Here is an 11,059-nt window from a genome sequence, read left to right on the forward strand (position 1 = left end):
AAGAGAGGGGCCGGCGCCCCTCTTATGGAAAAGTGTCAAAGGGCTCCTAACTTGTAGGAGCCCTAGATGCTTTAAAAGGGGAGGACTTGGCGACACCTAGGGCATTGGTATTATTCTCCCCTTGGTGCCGTACGCCTCCCTCTCCTCTCCTCTTGGTTCAGCCGCAAGCAAGGGAAGAAAAAGAAAAGGTGTTGGTGGCCTCTTCATCCTCCCTTCCTCCTTCCAACGCAGGAAAAAGAAAGAAGGCTGCAGGAGCTTTGTTCCTCCTCTGATCTTCATCCTTCTTCTTCCTCCTCCCAAGCATAATCAAGAGTTGATTTAAAAGGGAGTACATCAGCCATCAAAAGAAGTCTTTGCAAGGGAGCTAGCACCCCAAGAAGACAAGAAAGCTTTGATCGGTCCTCTGCTTCGTATGGATACCCGTAGAGGCCGGACGTTTGAACGGCTTCATACGAACCTTCATCCTAAAACCACAAACTTCAGTTTGCGGTGATCATCTACCCGCACAAGGTGAAGATCTGATCTTCTAATTAGTTTAAAAGATTTTTAATCCTTATCTATCTATGAACGGTTTTGAAACACGTTCATGCGATGAACGTTGATCCCGCACATGCCTCTTCCGTTGCCATCTGATTTTGTTTTGAAATATCAGTGGCATGGGTGGGTTCTAACAGGTATGATGCCGCCGGCCAGCTTCTGAGGGCCAATTCTTAAATTAGGGCTGCTGAGAAAACGCTATTGGTTCGACCGGTGATGGAGGGAGAGGTGCGGGAGGCGGTCTGAGCACTAGGTGAGGATAGGGCTCCTGGTCCAGATGGCTTCCCACCTTTCTTCTTCCGGAGATACTGGGGCATTGTCCGGACTGCAGTGGTGGAAGCGGTTTGTGCTTTTCAGTTAGGCAGGGATTTCTGACAACTGGAAGGCCACATTTGTCACGCTAATACCGAAGCGTCAGGATGCAGCGGAGCCGAGCCACTTTAGGCCTACCAGTTTGTACACAACCTTATATAAACTTGTAGCAAGAATGCTGATGGATCGTATGAAGCCCTTCCTTTCCGGCATTATCTATCAGGAGCCATGTGCTTTTGTAGGAGGTAGGAGTATCTCTGACAATATCATGGTGGCCCAAGAGATGATGTGGGATCTCCGGTGGGCCCCGAAGCGGTGAAGCCTGATGGCTATCAAGCTGGACATGGAACGAGCTTATGACAAAATCAGATGGAGTTTTCTTAGGCTAGCTTTGGAGAGTCTGGATTTCCATGAGACTTGGATTGGTTGGGTTCTGGGGTGTGTCCGGGGACTGAGGTTTTCTATCTTGGTCAACGGCTCTCCATGCCCCTTTTTCAAATCTACCATGGGGCTTCGACAGGGATGCCCGTTATCCCCATACTTGTTCATCATTTATTCTGATATCTTGTCTTGGTCCCTAAGGGCTGCGTGCATCACCGGGGAGCTGGAGGCTTACGTCCCAGCTCTAGGGGCCCAACCGATATCCCATTTACTCTTTGCCGATGACTGTATCCTTCTGACTAGGGCTCGGGTAGCAAACGCTCGGACTATCAGGAGGGTTTTGGCTGCCTACTATACTACATCCGGTCAGAGAGTGGATGCCTAGAAGTCCATCATCTCCTTCAACCTTAGCACGTCGCCCAGGGTTCGACGGGGGATCCAAAGGATTCTGGAGATGCCTGAGCAGGATGGAACTTGGACCTATCTGGATGTTCCAATCTCAAGTAGGAGATTGCGGGTATCCGAGTGCACTGGGTTGGTGTGACGGGTCTAGAGCAGGCTAGAGGGTTGGCAGGCGGCGTCTCTATCTATGATGGGTAGAGTAACATTGATCAGATCTATACTAGGCTCCATGCCCATCTATCTCATGGCAAACACGGTGGTGCCGAGGTCAGTGTTATTGAAGATCGAGCGACTTCTTCGGAGCTTTTTATGGGGCTCGCATGGAGGGGATCGAGGGGTGCACTTGGTGGTATGGGAGAGTATCTGCCTCCCTTTCAGTGAGGGCGGTCTAAGGGTTCTGTCTCTCCTGGAAAGATAGAAGCTGCTCCTCACTCGGCATGCTATCTATTTTATTCTGGAGCCGCAAGAGTTCTGAAGCCAGAATGGTTGCCCGTTATGGGGGGGTGGGCCTGGAGGGCGGGGCTCGAGGAGGGCGGGGATATTTCTTTTTGTGGCGTAAGATAGCGAGGTACTTGCTTACGGTGTTGGTTCACACCCGATGGCTGATAGGCAATGGGCGTAGCATCGATGTGGCCGGGGAATCATGGGTCGATGCCCTCCCTCTGCGGCATTGGCCGACTACTGTTAGTATCAAGGCTGGGGAGTGCCTACATGTTTGTGATCTTATGGCCCCCGGGGGGGTAGGTTGGGATGAGACTCGATTAGCCCAGCTCTTCGCGGAGCATCTGGCGGAGCGGGTCTGATCCCTCTCTTTACCAGGAAGTGGAAGACTAGATGTGCGGGTGTGGAGTACCTCTACTAGAACCAGCATCAGGTTGGGCAATCTTTTCCGCATTCTTAGGCGGGAGTATGAGCTTAGGCCGGACTGTGCCTGGATCTGGTGATTGGGACTCCACCCAAAGGTTGCGCTATTCTTCTGGAAGGTGGTCTGGGACCGTCTTCCCACGAGAGCTGTTCTTGGAGGACGAGGACTAAGGATCCCATTGGAGTGTGGGGTTTGTGGTGTGGATGAGATGGTGGACCATGCCTTGTTTCAGTGCATATGGGCTAGGGCGACTTGGCGTCTAGCAAAGGTCTCGCAGGAGGGGTGGAGCTATAGGGACTAGTTCTTATAGACCATGCGTCGGAGCTCGGAGTCCCCGGTGCTTCGTTAGGAGGCAGTTCGAGCGATTTGTACGTCTTACCAGATCTGGTTGGCTAAAAATACTCGAACTTTTGACGACAACGTATGTCGCCCGCGTGCAGGCGGTAGAGCTGTGTCACACATCCTTGTTGGAGGGACTTTGATAGTTCGGGACATATGGGGTTCTCACTCTGATTCGGCAGCATTCCGTACGATATTCATCACCTAGAAGTCTCCACTTCCGAGTTTCCTCAAGGTCAATTTTGATGGATCAGTCCTGGATGGTGGCACGAGGGGAGATGCGGGTTTTGTTATTTGGAACTCGTTTGCCAGGGTTATAGCTGCTGGGGGCAGTCAGCTATTTGACGCTTCGTTTCCTAGTGTAGAGCTGAGGGCTGCTTAGGCGGGCCTTCGCCATGCCTGGTTCGTGTTACAGGACAGGTCCATCATCCTGGAGGGTGACTCAGCCACTGTTATCAGTTGAATCCGAGGTGGTCCAAGGGGTAACGGCTGTGACCACCTATTGCTCCGGGACATTTGGGCTATAGTGAGGAATGGAGGGGCCTTTTAGGCTAAGCATGTATACCGCGAAGCCAATGGAGCTGCGGATTGGGCGGCTGCTTATGTAGCCTGTCACTCCGGCAGTATCCTATGGGCTGGAGATGGAAAGTTGCCCCTGGCACTCCAAGGTATTCTATTTTTTGACTTTATTGGGTGCATCCGTACTTGTCAGGTATGATCCACCTGTCCTAGCAAAAAAATAAATAAATAAATAAATAAAATAAAATAAAATAAAATAAAATACTGCCATTTAGCTAACATATATCCCTTTCTCTTCTCTCTTAGTTTTGGTAGTAAAAAGTCCAAATGTAGGTGGGTTTATTTAGAACCACATAGGTAACTTCCGAAAACTTAAAACAGAGTGACGTATGCTCACCAAAAGCCTAGGTCATATTAAAGAACCCAGCCCACCTTTTCCGTGTCCAAATGCTCAAAGGACACGACGAAATAGCCGGCCCTGGCACATGATATCAATGCATTTCCATCTCCGTTCATAAGTTGCTCTCGCATGGGGGAGAGCGGGGCATGGGCATTAGAGCTTTATGAGTGAAATGGGAACAGCTGGTTTAAACGAGGGAAGAGAGCTTGAGATGACCACACCACGCTCCTGCCTCCCTGGTCTTGTGCAAGTTCTATTTCCCCGCGGGATGAAGAGCTTCTACTTTATTCACCGCAAAGTTTCCATTACCATGTAAATCCGTATGGTGAAAACAAGGGAATGTTTTGTAGTTCTTTAGTTAAAGTTAACAGCAAATTAAAGCATGTTCTTTACTTCCCTTAGAGTTCACTTTGATAACGTAATAAGAGACAAAGAAAAAGAAGTTAAATAATAATAATATTAATATTAATAAGTGGAGTTTTTGGAAGAGTCCACTTTTGCTGCCTCACTCCATCTGTTTCAGGTTAACCAATTTCATGCTATGCTAATCAGTGAATCTAAAGTTAATGAGAAGAAATATGAAGTTTTGAGGAAATAATTGATCTATCCTTCCTACCTGAATAAGGAGATTTAAGAAAGTGGCCATGATCACCTTCCAAATGTTTGTCTTAATTATAAGCTGACATGATGAATACATTAGGAGAATTTTGGTTGTTACTAACTTGAGAGGTTAATCAGTCAAACTTGCACAGTAATCGATTTACATCAACAAACTACTTTATCCTATAATTTTTGTTAACTACCATAATTCAACCTACTACTATTTTTTAACTTCGGTCTCACAGTTGCATTCGGGCTGTTTTTGAAGTTGCACTTATATTTATAAAATTAGTTTATGTGCTTTAGTCAAAATTGTAAATGGGAATCCGAGATCTCAAAATGTTCTTAGGTGTGTAGCTACATTTAACAAACATCAACTTGTCCGAATAGCAATAGCATGAACTAAAGTTTTTCTGGTAGCCGATGAATCCATGCCTCGAGTTTGGTACACAAACAAGAAGCATGGCAGTCGGCACGCGCGACATGGGAACATTGCCTTAAGAAAAACAGCACGTACTCCGGCAGTCATGTAGCTACGTACATATATAATTTTATGAAAACTTAGGTTAGTGTTAAGATAGTAAGCCTTGGTAAACATAAACTACTAGGGTACATTGGTTTGATAGATAAGTAATCTAGGCCGTAGGACTTAGGGAAATGCAATACTAAACTTGTTCATATAGTTTACAAAATTCAAAAAAAAACACTCAAAAAAATTAAATTAAGCTATACAAATTAACATAATTACCTGGTGCCTCCATGTGAAAGGATCTCTATGCATGTTGATACCTGAGCCCATTCATTTCCTCACTGAAAAATTAGAAGAAACATATATTTTCATACTTTCTTGAGGACAACAAATAATATTTATTGCTTCCAAAACTGCACTGTCCAAGAGATATTATCTTCCTGATATAATGAAAATAACCTAATTATTTTTCTTTATCTACATCCTTGCTGCTCCCACCTTAGTTAGATCGATTCTATTATGTTATTAGAAGAACTGAATGAAAAAATTACCGTGCAGCAGGTTAAATCTAGAGTTTTTTAGCTTTATTATTATTATTATTATTGTATTTGGTGGAAATCTTAGCTTATATGATGGGATATTCTTGGCACGATTTATATGGTGGCAGATCTTCTCCATGATAATTTCTCAACGATTTAGGATGGAGACAGGCTTGCGGTTTCGTGGTTTGGATTGATGGATCTGCATATTGGGAGTAATTAGTAAAGGATTAAAACGGCGAATTTGAAAATGTTTGGTGTTCTCCCGTAAATTTAAGCAGAAGCTTCCGTTGACCGTTGCAACGGAACAGAAGCTCGACGTGCAACGGTCAACAGTAGCTCGAGGCAAGTCAAATCGGAGTCATTTTAAACGGCCCCCGATTTCTCGCCTGTGTCGTTATTTTCACGCATCGAAGTTTATGTCGCTAGGATCGCGTCACCGCCGTGACTATAAGAGCACTTTAACTCCCATGCTCGCAACAGGGTCCGATGGTTAATGGATCAACAACCCACATTTCCATATCAAAAACGGAGATGGATACACAATTATCTAATTCAATGTATCCACTTACCTAGGTTTCATGGCAAATTCATATTGCCAAAAATATTTCTCTCCCTTTACCAATATATATATATATATATATATATATATATATATATATATATATATATATATATATATATATATATATATATATATTTCTCTAAGTTGAGATCATCTTTTTTTTGGTTAGTTAATAACATCCGGTACATGTATTGCACATGACATACAAAATTAAAAGACTCAAATAATAAAAAAAAGCCACTTCGCCTGAAACTTACTCAAAATGAATTATCTAATCAATAATACAAATTTTGATGAATTTATTATAACTGATATTAAGTTTTAGAAAATAAAAATACATTTAATTCAAAATAATCAGATTGTATATTTGTAAATTTATAAGCAGCCCTCTCTCACTTATCCACCTCATAGCCATATCAAAATAAAGTTCTCTAATTATGGTGCAGAATAAACATTCATGTATGGTACACATATATTATTTAACCATCATGAGGGACAAATGATGATAGTTTGAAATGAAAAGTAATTTTAAATGGAGATGCATAAAGAAAAAAAAATGTTTTATGTGATAGAGAATAAAACTCATTTCTTCCTTTCCAAACTTTTTACAATATTTCTATCTATTTTATGAATGCTAACGATTGTATCAATTTTTTTCAATCTAAAGGTTGATAGAGTTAAAGTACAAGTCTAAATAAATCTAATTATTAAAATATCAATTGTCGCGAGATAGGGTAAGATCTCAACCATTATTGTTAAAATTATATATATATATATATATATATATATATATATATATATATTCATAATAAATGTACATTAAATCTATTACTAGTTGTGCATGGCAACATTCTCAGTGCACCCTTATCCCGAGCTAAAGCAAAAGTGAAAAAGAAAGAAAATTAACTTTCCCCCAATATTCTATCTTAGTATATGAGTTAGATTATTTACATGTGAAAATTGCTTGTAATGCTTTTTCTTTTTTTCTAAGCAAAGAGAGGAAGTTACCCAACCAGGCACGAATGTGGAGGCAGAAGATTCAAACCCATGTCATTGGATATTATAGCGCAATAACTGTACCAACCAAATACGTTGGCAACCCACAAAACTACTTATCATGCATGCTATGTACTTTTTGTAATCAATGAATACAGACCAACCTTCTAATGTTCAGTTACATCATCTATTCATCTCCATGCAAAATTGTAATAATTATGGATAATTTAATAAATTGTAAACATTTTTCAAATAAGAGATGAATAAGTCGAATAAATTGGTATATTTATACTCATAAGTCTCAGTCAACTACACTCCCAAGAAGCAACACGGAGAACCCGGAATAATTCGAGAATTAAACCAACTATTTATAGTCGCCGCGAGAAGCAAAACCAGCGAAAGAAATCTCTTGAGAAGAGAAAGAGAGATGAGGAGGAGGAAAACCTCCAGGGTACCTCTATTATATAACTCGGAACCCATAATCTCGCCCCATGCAGCGTCACCTTTTGCCCTTTCCCGACAACATCTGAACGCCTACGCTTCGTCCAATCACCCTATTTTTATGTTGTATTAATTAACATTATATTTCTCTCTCACCAAAGAAAGAGCATGAAGATAACAGGCACAGAATTTACTCCACCAAAAAAAAAAGAGGATAAAAACAGAGAGAGAGTAGAGGAGGAGAGAGGAAGGCAGTGCTCCACTTGTGAGGAGTGAAGTTGAAGACTCTCTTCTTCCAACAGCTTGTCTCTTTATAAAGCAAGCTCCTCCCTTTGGTTGTCTCTCCCCCTGTGCCTTCCCTCTCTCTTTTACGGCTTCGGGTTTAATGGCTTCTCCTCTCCTCTTCTCCACCACCACCTCCTCCTCTTGAGCTCTGCCCCTGTTCTTTCTTTCTTGGTGTCGATAGAATAGATTAAGTAATGGAGTTCGACCTTGAGAACCCGCTCATGATCTCCGACGAGGAACAGGACTGCTTCTCCGACTCGATCGCGGCGCTCTTCGCCGTGGAGTCCGATCACATGAGCCCCCTGGCCGGCGGCCACCTCGATCTCTCCGCCCGCCGTGACGCTGTCTCCCTAATCCTCCAGGTAATCCATGAATGGCAATCAAAGAAAGCTCACTCTTTTCACGAAAGCAAGGAAAGCAATTCAATCTTTCTTCGTACTCTGTTCTGTTCCATTGGAGAAGTGACGATGTTTCTGTCGGCAGGCCCAGTTTGGCTGCAATCTGGATCCATTTGTGGCCTACCTTGCCGTCAACTACGTCGATCGCTTCCTCTCTAAGCGAGAAATCCCGGTAAATTTCCCTAAAAAATAGGTAAAAACGATAGAATGAATGCTTGGAGACCCGATCTGACGTAAAGCTGCGACCTTTGGTTACAGAGCGAAAAGCCCTGGATCGTGCGGCTCCTCTCCATCTCCTGCCTCTCCCTCGCCTCCAAGATGACGAAGACCGACTTCAACGTCACAGATTTCCAGGTACTAACCGAAGAATCCGTTCGACTTTGATCTCATTATTACGTCTATGTGAAAATCTTGTCTTGATTTGAATCGATTGTTCTCGATTTCTTTGCCGGTGTGCAGAGAGAGGAAGGATTCATATTCGACTCCCAGACGATTCGGCGGATGGAGCTTATAATTCTTGGGGCGTTGGACTGGCGGATGCGATCCATCACCCCCTTCGCATTCCTCCGCTTCTTCCTCTCCTTCTTCTCGCCCGCCCAGGCCCCTCTCCTCCACGCCCTTAAGGCCCGCACCTCCCAAACCCTCTTCAAAGCCCAGACTGGTACATTCCCAGCCATCAGAAAAGCCATAAAAATTCGATTTCTGTTTCCGCTCTTCCTTGGCTAATTTTTGAATTTTTTGAATACAAAATCTAGAGATCAAGATGCTAGAGTTCAAGCCGTCGGTGATTGCCGCGGCGGCGCTCCTCTCCGCCGCCCACGAGCTCCTCCCCATCCAATTCGCCTCCTTCCGCTCCGCCATTTCCTCATGTGAATCTGTAAATAAGGTAAACCTCGAAAAAAAAAATCTCACTTTTAACTAAAAACCTTATTTCTTGTCGCTTTTTTGGGCTATATTTATTGATTAAATTTGCTTTGGACTTCGGCTTTAATTAAAGGAGAGGTTGTGGGACTGCTGCGACGCGATTGGAGACGCGGCGATGGACGGCTGCGATTCGACGTTTGAGATGGTGTCGAACTCCAACACTCCGATGACCGTGCTCGGCCGCCACTGCTCCAGCTCCGAGAGCGATAGGACCGTCGGATCCTCATCCAATGAACGCGATCTCAAGAAGCGTCGCATCTCCGAGCTCCGCGGCGCCCTCCGCCTCTCCCAGGCTTGAGCCCAGAGGGAGGGAAGGAAAATAAAGAAAAAAAAAAACGATATGAAAAAAAATAAAGGATTTGAACGGTTTGCTGGTTTTTTTAATTAATTTTCTTTCATTTTCCGCTGCAAAGGAGACCAGGGGAGAGGAGAAAAGAAGGCTTTGTATTTGAGATAAGAGGAAAGGAAATGGTTCACAATTCCTTTTCTGACCTTTAATATTATATAAATATATAATTTTGGATAATTTTGAAAATGTTAAATATTTATTAGAGGTAGTTATTTTATTTAAGATTTTGAAACGTTCCGGTCAACGGCGGTGATCTACAGCACTTCACCCGAAAAAAAAAATTACGTGCAGAGCTGGTCGGACGATTAGTCGTTCGGACGAGGAAACGTGGCAGGGGGACGTAGACGGTCGTGGTTTTTGGATTCCACTCATGCATGGGGTTGGCATCGTATACGTACTGTTTTTGATCATATCCTAGTGGTCCTCTAGATTCGTAATTTGACTGCTAGAAACGAGATGATTTGATGATTTTCACGTGAGGCTCTTCCCAGGATAATTGGTACGTGTGTTGATGATACTTCTTCAAGGGGTTAAAGAAACCCCTATCATGCAATTTCCAGTAGTCTCTTCTTGCATAAAAACTGATGTTTACTTTAGCCTTACTATGGGTATCCGGTCAGTTATATAGAATAACCTAGCTGCTCTATCACAGTATTGTCCCCAAATGAATCAAGAAGCTTGACTACCGGAAGAAGAGTATTGTCAAAAAAAGGACCACCATGAAAAGAGAGAGATCTTAGGCCGATGTTTCAAACTAGCTCCTTCCAAGCCTGTGAGTTTATTGGAAGCAGCTTGCAGCATTTGCACCATGCATGACAAGATAAATTGTAGCTAAAATCATGTCAAATCGGCATGTATAGTATATCTTTTTTTTTTTTTTCTTGCTATGCTCTTTCAATTTAATTTTCAATTTATTCAAAATATTAAGAAAGAAAATATGGCTAATAAAAAGTGGATTTAAAATTTCAATATGTAGAATGGCAAGTTGCCATCTATCATTGATGACTGAACAAGAGTTCGCAGAATTTAGCTTTCCCAATCATGGTGAGTATTGTTGTCAAGCATATATATATATATATATATATATATACACACACACTGACCAATCTTGGATCAATTGGTTGCATTTGTAGAAGAGGTTCGGGATGTAAATTTTGGTAGTAGCATTTAATTTCGTCATATTTTCAGAACAAAAAAAGTTTTAAGCACATACAATATACATTTTAAGGACGGAGATCCCATAAGATTCTTCATCTCATATATTGAGGCTCTTGTAGGTTTTCAAAATAGAATAACTAGAATACCTCATGTTGCCCTAGTAGTGCAATCATGCTCAAATGCATTTTATCATTTGCATAGTCACTTAATTACAAATGAAATTTGATAAGCAAAATGATCATTTCTGATATCATGTGAATCTCAGCCTAGTTTTCTTTAATTTCTTCGATAAGATCTAATGTAATAGCAAATCTGGAGGATTTAGACTCCATGCTTGCTCTGCCGCATCGAATCAGACACTATATTACAGCTGATGCATCTCATGTTTTTTTTTTTCATAAGCCCTAGGCAACATTTTTCGTTTTATTTTTTTTCCCTTTTTTGGGATCTGCTGATCTTTTTCTTAAAAAAAAAAAAAACCCTGGCGTAAACCATATAATGATCTCACCTACAAGCAAGTCATGCTGAATTCATAGACTGACGTACTTCTGCTCAAATTTAAATCCGGCCATCCGGCGTC

General features: G+C 42.4%; 1 protein-coding gene across 1 annotated transcript; it reads left to right on the forward strand.

Moving 5' to 3' along the window:
* Positions 1 to 7,597: 7,597 nt before the first annotated feature.
* Positions 7,598 to 9,463, forward strand: LOC103714748 (cyclin-D6-1-like). The gene is made up of 6 exons (XM_008802126.4): positions 7,598 to 8,012; positions 8,134 to 8,220; positions 8,307 to 8,402; positions 8,508 to 8,709; positions 8,804 to 8,934; positions 9,046 to 9,463. Exons 1-6 carry the CDS (start codon positions 7,845 to 7,847, stop codon positions 9,268 to 9,270), a joined length of 909 nt encoding a protein of 302 aa, XP_008800348.1. The 5' UTR covers positions 7,598 to 7,844; the 3' UTR covers positions 9,271 to 9,463.
* Positions 9,464 to 11,059: the final 1,596 nt, after the last annotated feature.

This window comes from Phoenix dactylifera, chromosome 11 (genome assembly GCF_009389715.1).
Source record: "Phoenix dactylifera cultivar Barhee BC4 chromosome 11, palm_55x_up_171113_PBpolish2nd_filt_p, whole genome shotgun sequence".
Taxonomy (NCBI): Eukaryota; Viridiplantae; Streptophyta; class Magnoliopsida; order Arecales; family Arecaceae; genus Phoenix; species Phoenix dactylifera.